Genomic DNA, 26296 nt, shown 5'->3' on the forward strand with positions numbered 1-26296 from the left:
CATGTACGATGGTGATGTGAAGTTTCATGTTTAAGTAAACGTGTTAAAGAAAAAGTTATGAGTGGACTTTAAGGTCACGTGAAGTCAATGAAACATCTGTAGACACATTCAAAGGTAAACCGTGAAGATGGTCCCCGAGTCACTGAAGGTCAAGATGTGCCGTCAGATCAGACAGAACCGTGAAGACCCAATGTCTGAGGAGGCTTGCAGACAAGACTGCCCCCAGGCATCACAAAGCCAGCTCTTCCATCTACGGTTCAAGCATCCGGGTTCTCGGTACTGACCATGCAACTGATCCCAACGGACCTCCCTTCCCGTCAAAGCTTTGCTTGGTCTGAAAGGGAACTGTGTCATCTTTGACACAACTGGTCCTCCTCAAGGGCAGCTGCCTTCTCACGATCTTCCCAACACTTCCCCCCCCCCCCCCCCCCCGCAGCCCTCATCCCTTTGAGAGGTGCCAACTCCTGATCGAGGCTGAACAAAAATTCTTCCAGGCTGATCTTTATGTCTGGCCCTTGCCCATCCCTCAGCCTCTCCTTGTTAGCAAGATCCGTTCTCCAGGCTGGACTTCTGTCTACATCAAACCACCGAGTCAGAGAGGCAGTCACCTTCTGTGCAAGCAAGGTCATCTCTAAAGCACGGAGCGTGGAACAGCTCTGCCCTATCCAGTTACGAAGGCCAAAAAAAGGATGCAGAAGGACGGAGAGCCCTGCGCTGTTCTGAATGGCACGGCACGCTGGGGGCAGTGACTGAGCTGCATGCAGCAGTTTGGGGGCAGGGATGGCGTCACCAACTCAATATCCTCCAGGGACTCCAAGGGCACACATGGGAATGACAACAAGGAGCTCTGGGGACTGCAGGCTCCCTCCCTGGGGGCCAGCTCTAGAACCACATGGGTTTCTCCAACCACAGGTCATCCCGGCTCTAGACTCTTCTCCTCCCTATTGATTCAAATGAGAAGCTTTCCTCACCCTGACAAAGGTCCACGTCATGCCTCTTGTCTTCCAGGCATGCCCATCAGCTTAGTGTTGGTCATACCTTCTCCAAGCATAATCCAGGAAGGCGGAATCACATCAGGAATAAAATCTAATGCGTACTTATGACACTGAGTTATTACCACAACCTGGGAAGTAGGAGCACATGCCATCCCCATCTCGCACAGGACAAATCAAAGCTTAGGACGGTGGCGACTTACCCCATAGTGAATACACACGAAAGGCAGGCAGGACTGGCAAACAGCAGTGCCTGTTTCGACGACCTGGCCCATCAAAGTCATGAAAGGACAGTTACAGGTAACATCCAGCCCCCAAACATGTTCTGCAGAAATTGTGAATCAGTAACACACAATTATAAATTGAGATTTGTTTTTTTTTTTAAAGATGCCATATTTCAAGCTTTTTCTAAAAAAGGAAAACCCTAGAAAATCTGGCAATAAATCTGTTGAGATTAACTAGTGGTTGTCCCCTCTAAATGGGACAAGCACCCGCTCTAACTGGGACTTGTCCTTTTTGTCCCCTCTCTTCACTGCCCCACAGCCAACTTCATTCATTCACACATGTGTCTAGGGAGTCCCTGAAGGATGCTGAATTTGTGACGTCACCATTGTTCCAAACTGCTCCTCCGCGAGAGGCAAGGTCTGGGCAGCTCGGTCACTGCCCCTGCTCACTGCTCGAAGCTCTCCATGCTTTCACACACTTCCCTGGGCATCAGCCACCCAGATAGGACAGAGGTGCTAGGGGTTCATGTTTGAGAGAGGACCTTGCTGGCACACTTGTCATTTGAATGATGTCCAAATTTGAGTGTCTATCAAAATGGCTGTGACATAAACACCTCCGAGGGTCATTTATGCCTATTTCCCCCTCTTTATCCTCCGCAGAAAAGAATAACTGAATTAAGTCAAGTTCTTTCTCTCCTGGAGAAATGACGGACACACAGTAATCCAGCCAAGGTGCTCCAGGGTTTGTGGTTAAGGGATAGGTCTGTGCTAGAGAAACTACCAGATGGGGGACCTCCAGTAGTAGGGACTTTGCCACCACAGAGCTCTGCAATGACTTAACTCGTTTTTCACAGAATTAATAATTCAGATCCCCCATGGTTTCAGCCAGAAGTGGCCATAAACTGCAGAGAGTTTAACCAACCACTTCTGAAAATGGGGATTGATCCTGGGAAATGCTACCTCCACTTTCAGCCATCTCGCTTGAGCAAAATGAAAGCTGTTAGGTGATTTCATATCTTCATTAAAACCATCAAAGCAGAAACACTGCAAAGAGGCGCCAAAGCAGAGAACATTTCCCCATGCTCCGGCAGCTTTGGGGAAGTCGGGGAGATTCAGATCCCACTGTGCAGGAAGGCACAACGGTGTTCAGTTCTGTTTGAAGGGACCCACACACGCAAGCCCCCTAAATCTAGCAATGCCAGCAAGGCCGCTGCGTTGCCATGCATGTTGATGAGGCTGGAATGAGAAGCTGGGACACACACACACACGCACACCAAGTGGCATGTACCTCGTCTGGTTGGAGCAAAGCTAATTCAACCTTCAAAGGATCTCAAGAGGTTACTTAAGCACGCTGCATTTGCAAAAAAGGGCCTCAAGGACCCCTAGAAAGGGGGACCATGCCATCTCCCACCTATTTGGGGGTGACCCTGCAGCCTTCAAGCTGCAGTCAAACATGACTTTCCTGTCTTTGTTTAGTTCGAGGACGCCTACGGATAGACCCTTGGCTGGTTAAGCCAGGAGCTGTCGTAGAAAGCGTGTGAGGGTCAAAATCCAGTCCGTCACTTGTCACAAGACAGCAAGCCCTTAATGGAGGTCATCAGCAGCAAGCAGCACCACCACCGTCCTCAGCCCACTGTGGGCTTCCTTGACGCCCCGCCCTCATGCCTTGCCACGGCGAAATCCCTCAGCACATCCTGTGTACGTAACTTCACACTGTACCCAGCGTCCAACACAGAGGTATTTGAGTAGGTGACATCTGAGCTGGAACCATGAGAAGCAGCCAGATCTAGGATACAGCTGAGGCACCGGCTCCCCCTAATGCCTCTCTAACCCACGCTGGGTGGGGACCCCTCCCGTGAGATCCCACAGTGATCTCATAGTCCCTCTGCTAATCTCACTACTGGACTTGTGTGCTCTTCAGCTCTTTAAAGGAGCGCACCTATTTCCCATCTTCACTTTTCCAGGGCTTGGCACAGTGCCTGGTACACAGTCAGTGGTCAATAAATGTGTGCAGGACTGAAATCAGAAGTGAAATCGTGGCATGAACATATTTAGAAACAGCATCCCTAGACCCCTCCTACCCCCAACTTCAATCACTCCCTTTGAAAATCCTATCTGCCCTGAGACCCAAATAATATACTGCCTCCTCCAGGAAGCCCTCCAAAATTCTCCCAGTCGGATTTCATTTCCTTTCTGTACTGCTATAGCTCTGCATGGATCTCTACATGGTACCTCTTACCATCTGATTTTCCATGAACATCTCGTAACCACATCAAATCGTGAAGAGCCCAGTGGCAGGACCCATGTCCTATTTATCTCTAGGCCCTCAGAACGTAGCTCAATACAGATTGGATGAAAAAAAAAATCAATGACTAATAATGACAGGTAAACCTTGTTGGCCACCTTCCACCTGCCAGAAATCTGAGCACTTGCGCATGTGATCACTCATCTGATCCTCACAGCAAGCTTACGGGGCAAGGCAACGTGACTCGTCCCGGTGTGCAGATGGAGCTGAGACACAGAGAAGCCACTGGCTGGTGGGCGCACACCTGGCAGGTGGTAGCAGTGAGAGCCCAACCCGTTCATTCTGGTTCCAGAGCCAAGTTTTTAATCACTGTGCCGAAACTGCCTGCCCTGGGGCTCTTTGCCTCTTTACCCCCATTTTGAGGTCATCTCGCCCACGCTCTTTGAATCCGGGCTGTTCTCCCTCCTTCCAATGAGATGATGCTTCTCATTCCCCCAAAGGAGCTCTGCTGCCCCAAGAGCCATGGATGCAATGCCTGGCGCATCTTTCCACCAGCCTCAGGGAAGATGCGGGACTCCTTCACCCAGCTGTGAGCGCTGGATGCGGGGAGGGGGAGGTTGCAGGAAGCCACCTCTTCATCAGCTTTGATGGCTATCTGCCCAACTAAGGGCCAGCTTGGGGAGCCCCGCTGTCACAGATAGCCTCTAATTTGCTGCTGCTGGATACGGTTCTATTCAGGGACAATAAGTCCCAGGGACAATTTTCCCCCGTGGAGCTCCCTCCATGAAGCTGAGAAGGCGAAAGTGTCACCTTGCCCCGCCACTAGGTTGAAGTCTCACGTCATGCATCACAAAGTGGAAGAAAAGGGACTTTGCATCCTAAAAATTTAAAAAGACACCCTGTCTTGCATGAGCTCAAAATGAAGGAAAAAAAAAAAGGCTTAAGCCCCATTGCCATAAGTTGCCATAAGTTGCCGAGTCCCTAGTGGAAACAACTTCATGTCTGCTTTTTGCAACACTGACGCCTGTAGGTATGTATGTAACGACCCGGGTGCATCTGGTCATCGTGGGGAAGAATGAGGTTTTTCCACCCTTGGGAACAGTGAAGAAACCAATGGCAACTTTGAGAGAGTCTGGGTTGTCCCCCCCCCCGCCTTTAAATACCTGCTATATCCTTTATTCTGGGAACCCTGTTCTTCTGAAGGCCCTTGTTAAATACCGCAAGTCAAAATACTTCTAAGAACGCTCTTATTTGTTCTGATTTTTCCTTTGGCTTGTCTCTTCCAATCATTAACACATCAAAGGAATCTGAAAGCTAGAAACCTCGCAGGATTTACTTAGGGTGGATTTCCTGCAAATTCTAGCACCACTTCCCTGGATGGGATGTCAGCTGGATGGCCCATCTCGGTAATCTGGAGTACTCCACAGACCTACTAAATATCACCGGGTAGTTATGAATTATTTATGAAGTATCACTACTTCTCACAGTGAGAAAATTTGTTTTTTACATTTTGTTTCCACTCCTTCCATTCCCCCACATCAAGGAGAAAGGAAAGGCTCATGCTGAAATTAAGATTTCTTTAACTAGCTCTTCCTAGTATCCCCTAGTATCCTCTTTTAGACAAAGGCAGGGCAGGGCACAGGCTTGGAACATTCTAGCCACCTGAGGAAGCAAACTTCAATCACACTGTTTTGTCTCCAAACTATTTATTCTTACAATTCCCTTCTAATGATGACACCTGAGGCTCGTTTTCCACGTAGGGTGGTTTTGAAATCAAGTTTTTTTTTTTAAAAAACGTGTTTTCACTCTGCCTATCTGGTGTTGGGTTGACAAACGCACAGCACGTCTCTAGAAGGACACACAAAACAGGGGTACCTGGGATGGCTCTGGGAAGAGGAACCACACAGCAGAGAAACGGGGGTGGGAAGGAGGGGAATAATTTTCAAGGGAACGTTCTTTTGCATTATGTTTCCAAAATATTCGCACAGAAGGAAAAAAAAAAAGCCCAATTCTTTATGAAAAAAATTACAATCTGTAAACGCGCTAACTTAAAAATATTAAGAACATAAATAGTAGCGGCCATGCCAGAGTTTGGCCGCTCTTGTGAAGATGGTGGCACAAGGATGTCTGAAGCTTGGAAAACGCGCCCCTCAGAGACTGGGCGGGGAGAACGCTGCCCCTCGGACGGCAGGGAGCGGTCCCCGGCCTCCACCCCAAGCAGACACTCCGGGTTTCTTCCTGGTGGCCATGGCACGGAGCCTCTGATTCCAAAGCTTGGATAAGGCACCCCTACTGGACTTGCGCCCAGGAAACCACACGTTGCCCAGCCCCAGATAACCCGGTCAGCACCCCTGGCCCGCGTGCCTTGGAAGCACGTGCTCAGTAATACCCCCCCGCCCCTCCTCTGCCATTATCTCGCTGAGAAAGCCCCGGGCGAGTGCAGCACTGGGCCAAGAGCCCAGCTGTGTGGCCTGACACACAGCAATTACCTCTGAAATGCTACGTTATTTCCACTCACTGGTGGCTTTTACCCAGCTCGTCAGGCTGCCCATGCGCTACAAAGCCCCGCAGCCCATGAGGAGAACAAAGTGGCAGCAAGGGCTGGCCTACAGCAGCCTGGCACGGAGCCTGGCACACAGTAGGCGTTTGACAAATACATGGATGAACCCGCCCCCGGTCAGCTCTGGAGGAGAGAGGGAGTCCCGCGGGTTCAGATCAGCTGCGACCTCTCTGACCCCTCCAGCCTGACTCACCGGCCGCATGCCCGTCTACCCAGCACCCCCGGTGCCAGGCCCTCCGTGCACAGACTGCCTCCCCTCCCAGTCCTCCGGGGGACCCTGATCAATAGAGCGCTGTGCGCTTCCACCCCCTCCCCACCCACTCCGTCACTCAGGCATTCAGGGCTGACTCACGGAGGTCTAACCGAAGGGAAGAAAGTCGCTCTCTAGTCCCACGCGGCAGATGCACGGGCTCGTTAGCAAGCACCTGTTGGGCACCGACTCTGCCCTGAGCTTGTCAGGGACTCTCGCGATGTGCCTCCACATACCTGGGCGGTCCAGCAGCCCACGAAGAACGTGACCGCCACGGCCTCTTGTTATCTCCTTGTGACCCTATTCCCACACTTTCTCTCATATCAGGAAGGACGTTTTCGGGGAGATGGCATGGGTGACTCAGATCTAAAATGGGCACAGCTCCTTGACCCATCAGAAGAGGCCCCTGCTGGCCGCCGAGACAGCAACCTGGGGGCTCCCTCCTGGGTGGGCATTTGCCACCTAGCATTGGGCTCTTGGTGGGGGGATCCAGTGGGTCCCCACGGCAGAAGGCACCTCTGGGGAAGAGAGTTTCCACCCAACATGGAAACATTACCTCACTGCGTCTAAGACCCCATCAACTGTCAGTTACCTTCTCTTCACAGATGTTAAAATGTGGGGGAAAATGTGCTTAGAATCTTTGATAAATGGTATTTTCACATCCAAAACAGCCTTAACAATGTGTGGCAGCTGAAAAGCACCAGGGTTGTCGGGGTCTTCCCCCACTAAACAGCCACACACCAGAGGCTGTGGGGACAGCCCGTCCTATGGTGAGCTCTCCTACGGTCCCTGGAAGCTCCAGGCGACAGCGAAGTCAGCTCTTCAAAACACGTCTCTGAGCCATGACAGTCCTGCTTGCCCATCCTGAATGTTCCTCGGTGCCTGACAACTGGACGCGTGCTAGAGCTAACTATTACGTCTCCAGCGCGCTGCCAGGCTGACAGCGAGCACACGAAGGACAGGGGATTTATGGACTCACTGATTTCCTTTAATCAGCATGGATGACATCCTCCTGGACCGAGGTAGGAAAACTGCGAAGACCTGTGTCTGCACAGACATTGTAATCATGCGTGCAAGGGCACACGTGCGGGGTGGGTGCCGCGCTGCCGATGTCAGGTGTTCCTCATTGGTTAAAGAGGGTAGACCCTTCTGCCTCTGGTCTTAGTTCTTTCTAAAGTTCGGCTTTGCTATTAGAATCTCACTTCTTGATTGAGAGGGGCTGGAACCAGGGACAGACCGTATCCTCGGCTTTTGATTCTCCGTCTTAGACGGCTGCATCCAGGGCACATGCTGTGTCCTCTCTGCCTTACACCCTCCCCAACACCACCATCCACACTGAACAAACAACCTGAGATGTGACATCTAAAGTTTCCAGAACAGGCTTATCTATTAAAACATCGTCGCCAGAACAGAGAGTCAATGATCGTGTTTTAACTGGCTCATGGTGCCAATTCAATGCATTTGGAGAAGGTTCGCTTTCTCCTCACACCCTGGCCATCCTTGAAAACTAGCAAAACTGAGAACACTTCACGAAACTCAGCTCCCCCTGAGACTCAAAAAACTACTAGACAAAGCACCGCGTGTATCTCTTGATGACAGATAAGACCCCGAATGATTCTGCCTCGCCCCCACCCCTTGCTCCATGACAGCATCCCACGTATGACCCTAGATTGCGTGCAGCCTCTTCGCATGTTCTGTCTTACTCGGGTTTCACGAGGTTGTAAAGCAGGTCAGACATCAGCTCCGTTTTTAAAGGTGAGCAAACAGACACCCAGAAATGTGAAGCGACTGTTCATCGACGCCAAAGGAAGGAAGGAAGCGAGGGAGGGGGTGAGGAACGGAGGGAGGGAGGGAGAGAAAGACAGAAAAATAAAAAAAGCAAAGTAAAGCAGAGTTGAAAGTTAAGACCGGCACCCTACCTCGTCTATCACAGAACTACTTTTCTAGCAATTAATTCATTCCTCAGCCCCGTCTGGTAACAGCAGCAGGGGCAGAGACCAACAGCCTTACCACTAACAGTACTGACGGTGATCCAGAAGCGTCAGTAGGGAAGCAGCAGTAGCCACAGTGGCAACAGGAGTAACGTGGCCACCTGATCTTTAAATACCACAGACTTTTCCAGGGCACCTTCCCACACCAGGCTTCATTCATTCCGCAAGACAACCTTCTGCGACGGTTGCTCCAGGCCCCATTCTAGGAGGAAGCGGAGACGCAGGAGGACCCCGCTCTGCCAATCCCACAGCATCTGGAGGCCGTCCCTGGTTCCTTCGTCAGCCTGCTGCCGCTTTGCCTACCTGTCCAAGCATCTAGCCGATCCCACCCTGCAGGACTTGGGGAGGAAATTGGGAGAGGGGAACCAGGCCAGACACATGGAGGATGGAACTCAGAGAAACCTCTAAGGGCAGGGATCCCAAAGCAGGGGGCTGGGCTCTCCAAGGGTGGCCCGAACGGGGCTGGTTCCCAAAAGGGGCTCGGGGTCAACACAAGGAGGGCACAGACTCTGCCTCCTGGTCTCTCTGGCTGTGTCACTCTGCCTTCAGGCACCATGTATCACCTCTTGGTTTATCTCCACGGAAAGCAGGCTCTCCTTCTGGGTTGGGAGTGAAGTTAGATTTTTCCACTGTCTCTCTGTATTGGGGCCTCAGGACCCAGGAAGTGGTCCCCAGGGGCTTGGCCGTGGGCAGATTATAATGTGATTTATGGCACACTACTCTGCCATGCTGAACCCCACCTCTGGAAAACACAGTCTGCTACCACGGGTGCGAGGGCTCTTTGGCCACGTCTACTCGGTGGACACTGGCCCTATGTTGGCAAGCTATGCAGAGCAGGGGTCGGAGCACTTGGCTGGAAACGCACGCATGCACCCGCGCGTGCGTGCACACACACACACGAGCATGTGGATCTCTGTGGGATACTGCGTGCCAGTGACTTCTGGCTCATCAACTTGCTTTGTGACCCCATTTCAGATGCTCTCCGTTTTGGGGGCTTTAGTTTTCACATCTGTGAAATGACACAGGCCGTGGGCAGAAAGAGGAGCATCCTATCACCTGCTGTCTGAACTCACAGAATTTGGGAACAAAGTGAGAACATGGCTTTTAAAGGATCCCAGGAATCCCTGTCATTTCTGCAATTAATGCATATTTCTTGAGGATAAAGCACTTGTAGAGAAATGTTCTGGAAAGTCTGGAAACAGCATCCAAATGGGGCGGTACTGCCTCACCCAGAAATGGCAAACCACAACCAAACCCCTGGACTCTGAGGGTGTGGGTCTGCAACAGAGAGAAGCGCAAACCACACAGCTCCTCCCTGAGCTGTACGCTCCTGGCCCTCCTGGGGAAGCGGTAGGATGGGGCAGTCTGTGCCAGACTCTGGGCTCATCGTTCTGGAACTACAAAGGGTGAAAGGGAACGTAACTCAGACCCTGAGAAGTGGGGTGGAAGAGAGAAGTGGAGCTGTCAGTGCGCTTTACGTTAAATAAAACCTACCAAGACTCAGCTGAGAATTTTAGCAGAATCCAAATGTGCTATTAAAAAAAAAAAAAAAGGCACAGCTCCCATCTCTAAGGTTCACAGTTAAGCTGGCTTAGAATCACACATGCCAAGGTTAAAAATAAAAAGCAGCCATCCCTGAATGACACGGGCTCTGGGAAGGAAGCCTGGGGTAAGCTGCTTGCTGGTGAACCCAGGAGAGGGGAGTGCAGATGCTGGGTGTGGGGTATGGGTGTTTATTGGAGGACACAATATCTAAGAGCCAGATGCTCCGAATTTTGTTATTTTGCACTTAAAAGGCACTTGGTACTGGCAAAGGGTTTCATAATAATCTTCATATTTTTCCATCGAGGAAAACCTGCTGTGCATTGGAGTGTGACCACGGCTGACCCACACAGGGTTCTGCTGTTCCACGCATTTGCCTCCCTCGCCCTGGGGTCTGGCTCTGACGCCGTCCTCACACACCTTGTACACCCAGATGGGATGCCTGTGGGTCACAGCGTGGGAAGCACCAGACCTACCATTCTGTGTCACTCTATTCCATTAAGCCAACATAATGGGGCCGGGGCCACCAACAGGCTGGGTATCCCTGCTGGGCTCCATTGGAAACAGAGTGTGTGTCCACCTCCTAAGGACAGTGCATGTCCCATCCCTTGGCCCCACAACCACAACAGGTCAGGCCTACCAGCCCTGTTGCCCCACTGCAAATCCAGGGCCCCTTATTATGAGCCCAGTGGGGTCCCCTTTATAATGAACTTTTCATCTGTCCAATATGCTAAGACTTCTTCCTAAAGGGTTTATTTTTATGAATTTTTAAAAATTAGCTCTAGTCACTGTGTCAGCTACCACATTACTCCTCCCCAGCTCTATGACGACGCAGACATTTCTAGAAGGTCTTCAAGGGGTCAGGTAAATGATGGGAATTCTGTGACCCATGTGTTATGGGGAGCACATACATTACACCACCCTAGGAGATGCACTGACTCAGCCCACATTCGGGCCTGTCCTACACCTCAGCACCATACAGGGATTGGGAAGCAGATGGGCATGGAACAGGAGAGGCAGTCACCTTCCAGAAGCTTCAGGCTATCCCCAGACACCACCAGCCTGGGTGACGGTCATCCCTAGCAGTGCAACAGAGGAGTGGACAGTCTCTGGCTGTCCCTAGGATCCAGCCAACCCTTATCTGAGGTGCCCACCAGTATCCCAAATTCCACATCCCCGCTGCCGGTTTGGAAGCACCACCCAGGGCAGGTGTCTTTTTTTACACTTTGAAGGCACTTTAGAAAGACCTCGGAAAGCAGATAAGGGAAGAGACGGTTTTCCTGCCCATTGTGAAAGATGAGAAAAATAACGGCTCGAAGAGTTTCAGGTATTTGTTCAAGCTAAGTGACAGAACATGACTCCAATCCAGGGTTCCTTTCCACTACCCAAGACCACTAACCCAGGGTCAGAGCGACTGGGGGCTCTCAGCCAAGGCACAGCAACAAATATCTGGAGCTGGGAATGACCCTCCAGAAGGGACCTTCCTCATCCCCACACCTCTCTTTGGGCCAGGGAACCTCACCAAGCGCGGAGCCCTGCCGCAAGGGGGCCCTATTCTGACCTTCCCTGCTCAGGGTCCTTCAGATGCCTGGAAAGATCAGTGAAGGTCAGGAGACGGCCCCCTTCCCCGGGCCCCCCGCTCCACCCCAGAGGCTGGACAAGGAGGAGGCCCACCAGCTCACCCTGAGGTTTGGCTAGAGATCCCCCTTCACATCCGGCGCCTCCAGAAACAACTGCCCTTAGCCGTTCGAGAAAGTGCATGGTCTACACCAAACCTGGGAAGTTCTAAGTAAATCCTGCCGGAGTCCCCCCACGTGTCAGCCTAAACCCACACAACGAGCCGGATTAAGGGGGAGAGAAGACGCAAGAGGAGGCCCTAAGGATGGACCCGACTGGGGACCTGGCGCGCGGAGTGGGGCGCCCCCTCCTTACCTGTACCAGTCCAGTCCGCGGCCGTAGTTCCTGTCGAAGAAGTGGGGCTCGGTGCCCAAGGCCCGCACGTCCGGGTGCACGCGGATGAACTCCAGCACGGCCCGCGTGCCCCCCTTCTTCACGCCCACGATGAGGGCTTGGGGCAGCCGTTTGGTGCCCATCCTGGGCGAGCCCGAGTGGTTGACAGCTGGGAGGCGAGCGGCTGGCGCGGCAGCGACGGGCGCGCTGGGAGCGCCGGGCGCGCTGGGCGTGGGCCCCGGGGGATCGCAGGGGCGGGACTTCGGGAGAAGTTTCTGGCCGCCCGCGCCGGGGCCGCGCAGGCAGCGAGGCGCGCCGAGGAGGCGGCTCTGGCCCAGGTCGTCGCAGCAGCACAGGAGGCTGTAGCACAGGTAAGTGCAGGAGAGCGAGAGCGTGAAGGCGAAGAGCAGCCTGCGCGCCCTCCGCGGCTGAGCTGGCCCCGCGCGGCCCAGGACCCTATAGGCCATGGCTCCATGGGCCCGCGCCGGGGGTCATGGTTTCCGGGGGGCGCCGGCGGCGGAGCTGCTGTGGCCCTACGGCCGCCTAGAGGGCTGGCGCGGCGCTGCCCCGGCCCCGCGGGTCGGGCGTGGGGGGCGCCGTCTTCTCCGGGCGCTGCCGGCCGGGGCGCGCACCATGCCCGGGGATCCCGGGGGCGGCGGCTCCTCGGGGCACAGGCGGCTGCGCGTCCCACATCTCCCCGTCCGGGGCCACGGGGCTCTGGGCGGCGCTCCTCGGGTCTCACGTGCGCCGGCTTCGGAGCGCGCCCAGCGCCCGAAGCTCCATTACTGGTCCCTGGAGCGCGGCGCCCCGAACGCTCGGCAGCGGCGCGGCCGCGCAGGCTGGCGGGTGGAACGGACGGTGGCGCTGGCGCGGGCCCTGCTCGGGCTCCTCGAGAAATGCCGAGCCGCGCGCGCTGCCGGCTCTATTTAAGGAGTCGCCTGACGTCAGCCGCGCGGGTCCCCCGAGCCCGCGCCCCGCCCTGGGACCTGGCCCGCCCCCTACGCCCCCACTCTCCTGCCCCTCCCAGGGACGCACTATCTCTGGCCCTCCCAGCGCAGGCCCCTCCCTGAGGAGCCCTGGCCGGCTTGGTCTGGCGAGGCATTTACTCCTCCAGGAAGCTAGACGCCCCCACCACCCCCAGGGCTGGGAACCCCGGTCCAGGTTGCGCCAACATCCACACCCGGGCGCAGATGCAAGCACTCTACACTGATACACGGTCCCGCCACACTGACACACACGCACGCACACACACAGGTACACACGTACCCTGACCAGGACACACCCCCTCACCCCACATGGGCGTGGAAACACCGACAGGGACCCTACCCTGTCCCCCTCATCCCCATCTCACCAGACACACAGCCTGGAATCGGACATCGTGCCTTGTGCGCACACACGCGCGGGACTGGGACACACGCTCTAGACGCGGATGGGTGGAGGAGCCGAGCGTGAGTGAGATTCCGTGACTATTCACGGAGCTCCCTAGCCCCCCGCGCGCTGACTCATACCCAGGCGGCTCGCTCTGTCTCACACCCCTGAAGCATGCGCCCCCACCCCACTGTTCCCGGGACGTGGCGGCAGAGTGAGCCCCAAAGGAGCGGACTCCGCGCGGGGCCGGTTCTTCTCTTAGCGGCCGCCCCCTAGCGGCGGACTACTCCCTGGGGAGCTGTTCTGGGGTCCCACAGCGTCCCTAAGGTCCAGGATGATGCAGACTTCACCCAGGGGCACGAGGAGGAGGAGACAGAGGGGAGGACTGATCCAGGAGCAGTTCCACTTCGAATGATTCCCAAGTAGTGGCCCACAGTGACCATGTCCAGAACAGGCATGTGTGACCAACCCCAGTGTTGCCCCGAGTGACCACACTAGTGGATCAGAGCAAACCTAAATGACAGTGCCCAAGAACTAAGCTGTCACCCCACAGCAATGCCAAATCCCCGTGCCCAGGTGTTCACCAAGTGATACCCCCACAGAATGTCTGAATGCCCACCATCCCCTCTACTGTCTCCCCCACAAACTAAACATCCTTCTTCAGGGAATAACCTGATCAGGCTCTGTGGACCTTAGCCCAAACCAGGGAATATTTTGTCCCTAAACCCGGCCCATCCTAGAAACCTTAGGCCAATCCTTCTACTACAGATCATAACTACCAACTTTGTTCCAAGCCCTCCCCACTTTAACTCACTTAATATCAACCACAGCCTATGAGTTTGTTACCGTTATCCCCACATCACCTCCCTTCCTTAATTCGCATAGTAGCTAACATTTATTGAGTGCTTGTTTGGTGCCAGAATGTGCGTATCACTTGACATGCACTACCTCCTTATACTTTGGAGATAGGTATTCATTTATAATTCCTAATTTACAGACAGTGAGATTAAGGCTTAATGAACACATAATCAGTAGTCAGCAGGGCTGGGGTTAACCTGACTCCAGGATTCAAGCTCTGATGACAGTGCTTTACAAATCCCTCTCTTCTTTGATCATTCCTAACAGCATTCCATCCTAGGCTCCTCTCCCACGTGTGAACTAACACATTTATATTACTTCTAAAACCTGATACCTGGGACCCAATGAGGACTTCCAGGTGTAGGTTGAAAAGTTCACTGGGATGCTCACCTCCCTTCTGTAAACTCTGCCGCTAGTAATGCCACCTCCGACTCCATTATCTTTTTCTTGTAGCTACATCACACTGCTGACATCTCAAGCTCACAGCCAAGTTCCATCTCTAAGTGTCTCTTACAAGTGCTACTGATTAAGGCATATCTACCCCATACTGTGCTTCTACAGTGGGCTTTTTTGGACCCAACATGTAGGTCCTTACACATCTGACCTGATTAAATTTTATCTTGTCTCATCAGCTCACTGATCCAGTTTTTAACAAATGTCTACTTGACTCTTGAATCACAACGCAGCTTTCATTTATTCAAAAAGAAAACGTAGTAGAAAGGTTGAATTGATTCCGGGTGTACCTTGGGCAAGTGGGTTGACCTTTCTGAGCCTCGGTTTTCTCAGCTGTAAACTGGGGAGTTGGGATTAACTAGGAAAACCTCCCGGGGTTCCATTATTCAAGGCATGAACCACTCTGTTGGCATTATGTCATCTCCGTGTGTTTGATTACAGTTTAATTAATTCTTCACTCACGTTTTTAATAATAATGTCAAAACAAATATGCTGGAAGGAGCTCTAAGATAGACCTTCGACAGTTTTTCGCATTGTGAACCTGTTATTTCTGCACTTCATTGTTAGAATTACAAGGTTAAATGTGGATTAATCCACTCCGACAAGAACTTTTTTCTTGCAAAAAAAAAAAAAAATGAGTGTAGTTATTTCTCATCGTTCTCCACTTGGCTCAATTTAAAAATTATTTTTATCTTTGAATTCATAAGCTGTGAAATGCCTGGGTATTCCAGCCCATCAGAGCCAGGCAGATTTGCCTCTTCAATTTTCCACCCAGACTAGTGACCATGATTTGGGTAGAGTTTTTCAGGAGTGAGACAGTGGACATGGCCTGCTCATCATCCCCCACCCCTCTCTTTTTTCCAGAAGTACCATGATTCTTCTTTGAGAGCATCGGGGAGGATTATGCCCAGACTGTGTCAAAAATCAGACACAGTCCTCAGATTCAGCTACTTTTCTCCATCTTCTCTCTTCTTCTTTGGACCTTGTTTTCTTGCCTTTTTACCCCCTTTATTTATAAACCAGGAAGGGCTACTGAGTTGCAAGCAACAGAGGCTGACTTTGGCTAACAGAAGCAAAAAGAGAGATTTGGACTAGCTCACCAGAAAGAACTTAGCAGTCACTCACAGAATGAAGGCGGCGGGGGAACAGGACGCATAAACAGAATAGCAACCACAGGACCCAGATCCTTCTCTTGCCTTCCTTCCTGAGTCTTCGTTTGCTTTTTCGCATCAGCATTCTCTTGAATCTTCCCTTCCACGCTTACACCCTGCATTTAAGACCTTGAATTTGAAATTACTAAACAAGGAAATTTTCTTTCCCGTAAGTCTTTGGACCCAATCAAGCCTTATTATTCAGTTGTATTTCCGCATAAGTTTCCATTCTGTTCCGCCTAGAGCCAAGTTTTGTAAAATGTGAGAAAATGTTCCAAAGAGGGTGGTTCCTAAGAGGTGAAGGACTGTGAAATGGACTCACACGGTCTTGTGGGTTGTGTGAGGTGCAGAGTTCACATCTGAGCCGGAGGGTGTGCGTGAATATTCTACCTTTAGGAGTGAGGATGAGAGAAGGTTTTCCACGTGCTCCCTTCTCTGGCTAAAGTCAGAGGGCGAAAGTTCAAGGGACCAGATGCTGCCTGTAGAAGGGAACCGAATCAGGAAGGCCAGGAACCATAGTTGATTTTTAGTACTTTGTAAGATTCCCAACCTCTGTCGTCTCCACGTTGGTATACTTGTGCTGTTGGCAGTATCATCATCATAATAGGCACGATGTACTGAGCATTTAGTCAGCACCAGGCACTGGGTTAAGCATTAGATGCAGTACTTGATTTAATCCTCATAATAAACCAGTAAGATCAGGCTTATTAGTATCCCTGTCTTATAAATATGGAAACCATCTCAAGGAGGTTGATTTTTCCATGTTCTCCAATTGCTGCAGGCTGGAGAAGGGGGAAACGAGTGCAAAATAAAATAAAATAAAATGTATGAATGGGCAGCCTGGGTGGCTCAGTCAGTAAACGTCTGACTCCTGAGTTTGGCTCAAGTCATGATCTCAGGGTCATAAGACCCAGCCCTGAGTAGGGCTCCTCGCTCAGTGAGGAGTCTGCTTGAGATCCTTCTTCCCCCCGTTCCCCCCTAAAATCAATCAAACAAACTTAAAAAAAAAAAAAAAAGCCCAAATGGGGAGGCTGATCAGCTTCACCACATAGCCTTCCCTTGGGTCAGAACTGTTTCGTGCCCCACCCCCCATCCTGTGTCATGTAACCCACACAATCTTCTGCTCACCTTATCTTACCATCTTGCCTTCTTAATGTAACTATAAACCCCTTGGGGGCCAGGGACTAAACAGCTAGTTCCAGATCAGCCTGGTACTTAGAATCTGGGCTGCGTATTCATGTTGGGACTCCCTTGGATTCCTGATCTCCTTTCTCCTCCTTGATGGACCACAGACCACTATTACCCTGTTAGGGCTTCCAAGAAAGAATATTTCATTTCAAAATTTATCCAAAGTGGATTATTTGTAATGTCGGGGAAGATACTAACCTTGTCCTATAATGTGGTAGAGCTGACCCAGAGTACCTGGAGATACTTACTCCCTCTCGTCTCCTTGTCTTTAACCAAATGGAAGCAGATGGGAATGTCGCCATTGATGACCCCCCAATTTATCCATTTCTGAAATGCAGATCTTAGTGGTATATATAACAGTACCTGGCTACAGAGAACAACTTAAGCAGATATATTTGTTTGCTTGTATTGAGTTTTCTGTTTTCTTCAACATTATTATTATAGATTATATTATCCTGAATGTAGAACAAATGAAAATCCTGAGAAGCAAAAAGAAATAAGTCCCCCAAATAACAATACTCAGAAATAACTATCACTAATGTTTTTTACATCCTTCCACACACGTGTTTGTTAGTTTATGGGTCAGCCCATATCTACTGTTTTGTAAAATGCTTTTTTACTTGACAATATTGTGAATCTATTTTATATCATTAAATACAGACCTATGTAGGTCTAGTACTTTCAGAAAGAGGAAATAGCTGCTTACTTTCTAAGGATGGGGTAAGCTTGCAGCTACCATGAATGGAGAGAACCTAACACGCTTGTGAAATAATTCAACATGTAAGTAAGCAGAGTGAAAGGGAAAGGCTGAGTCCCAGTAATAGTGTGGATCCTGGATCCAGCTGTGCCTGAAGCTGTCTCTTCAAAGACAGTAAAGCATAGTGGTTAGGAGTGCAGTATCTGCAAACAGGCTGCCTGAGTTCAAATCCTGGCTCTGCTAGGGAGATTAAACAAGATTATAAATGTAATGCACTTAGAACAGAGCCTGGCTAACAGTAAGCCCACAATAAATATTAACCATTACTATATTGCAAACTTTTCAATTACATCCATCCATGGATGGATTTTGCTTATTTTGATTGATAGAGATATGTACTTTTCAACTAGATCTGCATCTTTCAACCTACTTAAAAATTTTATCAACAATAAAATAAAGTCACCCTGTGTTCTCAGTAATCACCTAAAATCCCTCCTACTTTGGATCCAGCTTATCTTCCTGATACTTTAAATGCTTCTAGGGAAGTAACCACATATCCATTCTGGACCTAGTTCATGACAAGTGTTTAGTAAATGCTTGTTAGAGAAATAGGTAATACCCCCAAAGACCCCTCTACCTGGAGGACAATAATTTTAGCATGAGGACATGGAATAACTTATCTTAAAGGACTGAATTTTCTATTCATTGAACACCCCCCTATGCCCCCTCTGCACAGATAAACATGATATATAGTCACTTTTTGCGTATACCATCTACTCCCTTGACCCTCTCTCACTGTGCTATATTTTCTGGTTAAAATCAACTTTCTGCCCATGCCTGCACCCACACAGCTGAACACAGCAAATGCACAAGCGTGATGACTAGTCCCACTTAAAATTCATCATTTCTAACCTCAAGTGGACCCTTCACATTTCCTGGCAATCATGTTACATTTCCCTCGTCCATTCATTCTTGGTTCTCATATAACTATTTGGTTCCTTCTCTACTCTTCTCAATCCTGAAACAGCTCCGCCCCATCCTAATCATCTGATGGCCTTGCTTCCTCCATATTTCACTGGCTAATAGAAGCAACTGGAAGAGAACTCTTACTGCCACCTCTACCCACCCGCCTGTAGTTATGTTCATATACTTTATTTTCTCTCTGGTGAATAGGAGTTCATGGTCTATGTTCCTTGATCAGGCCAGACCCTCTGTTTGTGTATTCTCTCCAGTCTGCTCCAGTCTACTCAAGGATGTGACTCCAGCAAGCCTTACCTTTTTCTCCCTCGTTATCAGTGTCCCCTCTCCACTGGGTCCTTCCCTTCAGTGTATCAATAAATTGGTATCTCTTCCATCTTCAGAAGAAAAGAGGAAAGCAACCCTGTCTTGACCTCACCCTTTCTCTCCAACTGGAGCACCATTTTCATTCCTTGTTATAGCTCAGCTCCTCAAGAGTGAACTCTCCTCACTCCTCCCCATCTCTCTCCATCTCCTCACCCTGATCCCATCCCAGTCAAGCTTATGTTTCCACCTCCCCTCTGAAGCAGTTCTTCTGGAAGTCACCACTGACATCCATTGTGCAAAACCCAAGCCAATTCTTCATCTTACTGGGACTTGACCTACACACAGCACATGGCACTGCCAACCCACTTTTCTTCCCAAAACTCTGTTCACCAGGATTGGAAGATGCCACATCCTTCTGGTGTTTTTCTCACTTTTCTGCTTTTCCTAAGTTTCCTTTGATGGCTTCTTTTTACCTCCCTGACCTCTCACTTGGGAGTACCCCAAGGATTGGTCCTTGAACATTATCTCTTTCCTATCAACACTCCCTCCCTTAGTGACACCGGAGGTTTCCTGGTGTGTGTATCCCTTTGTATACTACTGCATCTCAGATTCGTAGCTCCTTTCCCTGGAATGTCTACTGAGACACGTCTGCCTGGATGGCTAACAGGCATCTCCCCCTAAACATGTCACAAACCAAACTCTTACTAGTTCCCTAAAACCTGCTGTCACTGTAATTTTGGTCATCGATGTAAATGGCAATTCTCATCTTCCATTTGCTCAAGCCAAGAATAATCTAGAGTTAGGGGTGCCTGGGTGGCTCAGTCAATTAAAGCATCTGCCTTCGGCTGAGGGTCCTAGAATCGAGCCCCATGTCGGGCTCCTTGCTCAGCATGGAGTCTGCTTCTCCCTCTCCCCTTCCCATCACTGTGCTACCTCACACACTCTCTCTCAAATATATAAATAAAAATCTTTAAGGGCACCTGGGTGGCTCAGTCAGTTAAGCATCTGCCTTTGGCTCAAGTCATAATCCCAGGGTCCTGGGATTGAGCTCCAGATTGGGCTCCCTCTTCAGCGGGGAGCCTGCTTCTCCCTCTCTCTGCCTGCCGCTCCCCCTGCTCGTGTGTGTGCGTGCCCACACACTCTCTGTCAAATAAACAAAATCTAAATAAATAAATAAAAATCTTTTTTAAAAAATCTAGAGTTAGCCTTGACTTCTCTGTTATACCCCACATCTGACTGGTGAGCACATCCTGTTGTTTCCCCCCTCAAAATATATATTGAATCTGACTGCCTCTCACCACGTCCACTGCTAATATCCTGGTAGGCTTCGAATTTGTCCGAGGAGCTTGGAGGCTGAGTGGGCATCCCTGTGGCCTCGGTAGCACAGAACTCACAGGTATAGCAGACCCTCCACCTCTTAGACACTTTGGGGGCCTAGAGGATCCTGCAATAGCGGTAGGAGTGTGACGGCCTGGCTTGCTGCTGGGCGGGTGCAGCTGTGGTCCCTGTGGCTGCAGACAGTTGCCAGTGCTCCAGAAAGCACAGCAATGTAGCAGTCGTGGGCTCTGCTAACATTTTCCCTTTTGCTTCCCCAGCCTGGGTGGGGGCGGCTCCTGCACTTACTCATTTTGCAGTAACTTCCATCCTTCCCTTTTGGCCCATCTGCCCTTCCAGTACTTTTAGAGCCAATCTCCTATATTAAATCATTTCTGTTTGAAATACCTAGAGTGTTTCTCTTTTCCTGACCAGAAACGGATCCATCTAGCCCCCACCCGGTCTTCCTAACATCTTCTCAACAATGTGAGGGAGCCTTCTGTTGAAAGCCCTCTGTGGCTTCTCAGCTCATCCAGAGGGAGGATCTGCCCCAGGGGCTAAAGAATTGCCAACCTGGTAAGAATTGTTGGGAGATAGTAAACCCAAAATAAAACCGCCAGCTGCCCAGATCATTCCCCTCCACCCCATCCCCCCGGCCTCCCTACTATTCTCAAACAATGAGGAGTCTCAGAATTGGCCTCATTCCAGAATGAGAAATAATCAGAAGACTCTGGCAGGGGACCCAGGAATAAATACCCCATAAGAGGCTGACTTGAACCTCTCCCCTTGGCTCATACCAGCACACCTCTCCTTTTTCTGCACTGTGTGTGAGATCTCCGTGCCTGGAGCTCAGCTGAGTCAAGTTTTCTGTAGAACAAGTGACTGCAGAGTGGGCAGCACGTGTTCCCAGTCACGTGCATGGCAGGTGATACCTAGGGGGCCGGCTGCTCAGCCCGGTACCTCTCCCCTGCTTCCCGCAGCACCCGATGCCTCCGAATACCTAGCTTTTGACAATCCTCTCAGGCAGTCGTTCCTGTTTTCAGTGTTCAGTTCAACTTTCTGGGCTCTGCCGTGCCAAGCAGTGCTTCCAGTGTTTTATTGTAATTTCTCATTAGCTCTTGTGTCCTCTCACTTTCTTTGTCCTTGTAGATTAATACCTTTATTTCATTCTTTTAGACGCAGTGCTATTGTAAGCAGTACGATCTGTGTGACAGAGGAGTTCTAAAAGAACCCTGAACTTCTCCAACACAAAGCACTTAGGTGGTGGCTCTCGAGCTAATCTCTGTGTGCCGAAGAGGCTGCCCCTCCAAGTCTGAGTCTTCAGCTCTGACAGCTCTCACATGTGGACCCTGCAGGCAGCAAGCAGCAGGCCAGTAAACAGTCAGAGAAGATCAGCTGGTGGGTAGGTGGGAAACCTAATTAATTTGTACCATACGGGTAGTACATGAATCATTGTTTTGCATGAAGGTAGAATGGCGGAGCCAAAGGTAAGGGGCCCTTTGACCATCCCCCAGCAATTTTTCTCCTCTCTCCAACAGTTCCTAACATTGGCACACCTTACGTAGTATACTTTTCGTCTTTCTTCTGTGCTTTCCGGTCTAGAAAACTAGGAAAACCCGGCCGAGTGTATTAGGGGTTTGGAGCCGAGAGTACATGGATGAGGATTATTCTGCCCCTTGCTTTTTTCACTAGACATGGTAATGTCTGTAAATTTATCTCGACCTCTGCAAAGTATTTCATCAACTACATGAAGCCTCCGGTTGTTTACAATTTATATTGTTTAGATATCGTGGTTGATTTAGCCATTTCCCTGTTAATAGGCATTTAGCTTTGTACCCATTGTGACTAGATGTGGCTGCCTATAACCGAGAAACCCAAAGTAGCGGCAATTTGAATAGGATACTCATTTGTCTAATTTAAAGGAAGTCCAGAAGGAAGTGGTCTGAGTCAGCATGGAGGCACCGTGAAGTCACCAGGCGCCTGAGCTTCTAGGTCTTGGTAACCCTGGATGTGTCCCCCCTGCTTGTGGTTGAAGTTGGGTGCTGTGGTCTCCATAAGCACCTCCTCCATCTTGGTGACTGCACGGAGGAAGGAGAAGAGGGTGTTCACCCTCCCTGCCGAGATTTCCCGGAAGTCCCACGATAACGTCTGCTCACCTCTCATTGGCTGGAATTCAACCACGTGACTACCCCTGGCTGCGAGGAAAGCTGGGACAGGCACTCTTGTTCTGGATGGGTGGGAATGTGACTAGGTTCTGTTGGTTTGAATAGACCCTGGGCCCGGAGCTGGAAGGGGATCTAGGAGCTAATCTCTGGCATTGACGCCAGCTCTTCAGTTGTTGATCACGTTTGGGGGGGGGGGGGGGGAGGAGAAGGTTAAAGTGGCCTGGGCAGTGAGAGTCAAGGGCCGTTGCAGGACGTGAGGTGGGGACTGTCTACCAACTGAAAGGGAAGTAGTTCAGTATCTTAGCAACTGCTAGAGCCCTGCCTCTCCCTGCCCTTACTGTGTGCACGTGCTGCTGCTTCTGTGAGTATGTCCACTAGGTCATAGGGTGTTTTAAATTTTGATAGATCCTCCCAAATTGACTTCACTGATCCGTACCCTCCCAGCAATTCCCCCTCAGCCTCATCAACTCTACGTATTAAGAGATTATATTTTAAAAGTAATTTTGCCAATCATACAGAAGAAAAATGATATCTAATTGTTTTTATATACATTTCCCTGATTATCACTGTGGGTAAGATTCTTTTCATATGTTCCTTGGCCATTTAGGATTCCTTGTCTATAAATTGACTGTTCACGGAGTTTGCCAGTTTTCCCGGAATTCATTTTTGTATATAATCTGAGGTAGCGCTCTAATGTTTTCCAGTTAGATAAGCACATGTCTGAAATCAGTGACTCAATAGTCCTCTCTTCTCTTGCAGATATAAAATACTAAGTTTCCTGGGGCGCCTGGGTGGCTCAAATGGTTGAGTGTGGGACTCTTGATTTCCACTCAGGGTCATGATATCAAACTCCCCCATCGGACTCTGCACTCAGCCAGGATTCTGCTAGAGATTATCTCCCTCTCCCTCTGCTCCTACCCCTGCTCAAACACACGCACTCTCTCTCTCTAAATAAAATCTTTTTAAAAACATACTATGTTTCCCATGTGTGGACTCTCTTTTGGTTCCATAGATCTATTTCTCAATATTTGCAAACAATATTGTCTTAATATTCATTAATTTTGTAATAATTTTATAAGAGTTTCTAAAATACTTATTCGAGCAAGAATCAAAGAATAGAATGCTTTTGAAAATAAAAATAAGAATGATACAAAGTTGACCCTTGAACAATACAGGGGTTGGGGTACCAGTCCCCCCCACAGTCAAAAATTCATGTATAACCCTTGACTCCCCCCAACTTAACAACTAATAGCCTACTGTTGACCAGAAGCCTTACCTATAATATAGTGACACATATTTTGTAAATTACATGTATTCTATACTGTATTCTTACAATAAAGTAAACTAGGGAAAAGAAAATGCTATTAAGAAAGTCCTAAGGAGGGGCGCCTAGGTAGCGCAGTCGTTAAGCCGCTGCCTTCGGCTCAGGGCGTGATCCCGGCGTTCCCGGATCAAGTCCCACATCGGGCTCCTCTGCTGGGAGCCTGCTTCTTCCTCTCCCACTCCCCCTGCTGTGTTCCCTCTCTCGCTGGCTGTCTCTCTGTCGCATAAATAAATAAAATCTTTAAAAAAAAAAAAAAAGAAAGAAAGAAAATCCTAAGGAAAAGAAAATACATTCACAGTACTAGACTTTATTCATAAAAAAAAAAAAAATCCACCTTTAAGTGGGCCTGCATAGTTCAAACCCATGTTATTCTAGGGTCAACTGTACTTTTTACAAGATCTTAAATGATAAAGTGACAGTATTAAAACAGTATGATCTTAGAACAGACAAAATGATCAGCAGGGCAAAAGAGAAAGATCACAACTGGGCCCTTATGTCCAGTATATGATGGAGATGCCATTCGGGTGTTGAAATTAAGGCAGTTTCTTTGCCAAAAGAAATTCCAGATGAATCAAAGTATTTAATGTTGGAAATTAGGCCATAAAATAATTACAAGAACAATTTAAATTAAAAGGAACTTGATAAACCTAAAAATAGTGAAAGGATACTAAGGAGGATGAGACTGGGAAATTTGGCTCCATACACAATTTACACTTCTATACCTAAAAGTCTCAAAATTAAATGCACCAAGAAAAATACTGGCGATGTGCATGACATGCAAGTCATACCGTAATATATATTAATATACCATATATTACCAATACTGTCATATATAAAGAGTATTTAAAAATCAGTAAAAAATGAACACCACAATGGAAAAACGGGTCAAAGCCCATGAAAAGCCACTTCAAAAGAGAAATACAAATAATAATATATAAATGGAATGAACATTAAAGTGCAAAGTAAAATAATATTAAATAGAATTTATTACCAAGTTGGCCAATAATTTTTGAATTATTGAACTTTAGATATCCATACCTTTTTAATCAGAGTAGGAGTTTATCCCAAGAAAACAGATTATGGATCCATACGGAGGTTTGCACATAAGTTGACTGGTTCATTAGAGCAAAATTAATATAAAATTAGAAGCAATCTTAAAACTGCATCCGTTGGTTTTTGCTTCAATAAATTTTGGTCTCCTGCTCTCTCAGTGCCAATCCTGTCTCCACCCCAATTCAGAGTGTACTAGGAAGAGGTAGGAGGTCACAGATTAGAGCAGGAACAAGATTGGCATCCCTCATGTGTGTCTGAACTTGGCCCCTTAATGATCTAGCCTGTTGGCTCTCAGCTGGGCTGCACAAAAGAATCACCTGGGGTGTTTTTAAAAAATGGCTTATATTCAGCCCCACTGACTGGTCCTGGGTGAGGTCTAGGCCTGGTATTATTTTTAAAGCTCCCTAGGTGATTCTAGTGTTCAGCCAGGGTCAAGAACCATTGCTAACCAGCACTCCCTTTAAGTTGATTAATTACATAGGCTATTGACCAAAGCTGGAACTAACGGCCTCCGGAAGCCCCAGGGAAGCCAAACCATTGCTTGAGCCCGGTTGATCGCAAGTGGGCAGCGGCCAACCTCATGCCCCAAGAGACTGGCCTCCCCGGCCTGGCTACGGCCCGGCCAGCCAATGTCTGTTAGATTTAATACCAAAGAGGTCACGGGCGACCTTGACAAGCACACTTACTGGCAAGGGATTCTTGACTGTTCTGTGACAAACTGCCATAACAAAGCTACACACCAGTTCGTGTTTCCATTTTTAGCCTCTTTATTACCTCCATCTGTTGTTGGAGACGTGGCGGCAAACACACGGAGTGTGAGCTGCAGTGTTATCTGGTATCGTATAAATAAGGGCCGCCAAACTCCTACAGTCTCCCACGTAGGGTGGAGGCTAATGCTTCCTCTGTGGGTCCCTCCTTCTGTCCCTTCCCCTCCACCTCTATAACATGTTTGCAGTTTACACTCCATTTCACACAAACAACTTTCGAGCACTTCCTTGCTTATCCGGTGATGGCTTGAGGTTTAGGTGCAGACCTTGAAAATGCTTCTTTATTTTCATCGGCGACTGCTTCTTCCCTAATCCCTCCCCCAGCCCTATCTCTGCCTCCAGACCCACCCCAACCCCCGTCTAATGATATTGGGAGCTCCAAGGACCATTGCTCATTTCAGATCATTTATTAATATACAGAGGCAGTGATGTATTAATGTCTAGAATCCCCCCTCCTTCTAAGTATGAGTGAATAAAAGGGGAGGAAAGATTTGGACCGTATTTACTGGGGTTCTTTAATTTTCTGTGCCCTGTGCGCCGTGTTCCAATTCCTTAGAGAGAGACAGCAGGGAATTGGGCAGATGCCAGGGTAGTGTGCCTTGAATTTCAGTCACTTACCCGGCACCTCCGTAATTTCTGCCCTACCTGTGTACCAACAATAGGATTACTTCTGTAACATTTCTTTAGATCATCCCCTCCTTTTATACTTAGGTATTTTTAAAGTGAGCCTGAGTAGTATTTCCTAGTGTGGATGTAACCATTTCTCTAATCATTCACCCAATGAAGGACATTTGGGTTTTCCAATTTTGCCAATTTCAAGGAGAGCTGCTGTGAACATTCTCCGTACGGATTTTTATGCGGACATACATTTTCACTTCTCTGGGATAAATGCCCAAGAGCTGAATTGCTGGATCCTATGG

The 26296-nt window shown here is 49.3% G+C and overlaps 1 protein-coding gene across 2 annotated transcripts in view; it reads right to left on the bottom strand.

The window, feature by feature from the left end:
• HS3ST2 (heparan sulfate-glucosamine 3-sulfotransferase 2) overlaps window positions 1–26296 on the bottom strand; it is a 240819-nt gene that overhangs the window by 72896 nt on the left and 141627 nt on the right. Inside the window, exon 1 of one of the 2 annotated variants that reach the window (XM_040635221.1) lies at window positions 11737–12221. The exons of the other annotated variant lie outside the window; for it this stretch is intronic. Coding sequence (XP_040491155.1) covers window positions 11737–12221 — 485 coding nt within the window. Of the gene's footprint in view, window positions 1–11736; window positions 12222–26296 lie in introns of those variants that run through there. 2 annotated transcript variants of the gene reach the window in all.

The sequence above is a fragment of the Ursus maritimus genome, unplaced genomic scaffold (assembly GCF_017311325.1).
Source record: "Ursus maritimus isolate PB19 unplaced genomic scaffold, ASM1731132v1 scaffold_2, whole genome shotgun sequence".
NCBI classification, from domain to species: Eukaryota; Metazoa; Chordata; class Mammalia; order Carnivora; family Ursidae; genus Ursus; species Ursus maritimus.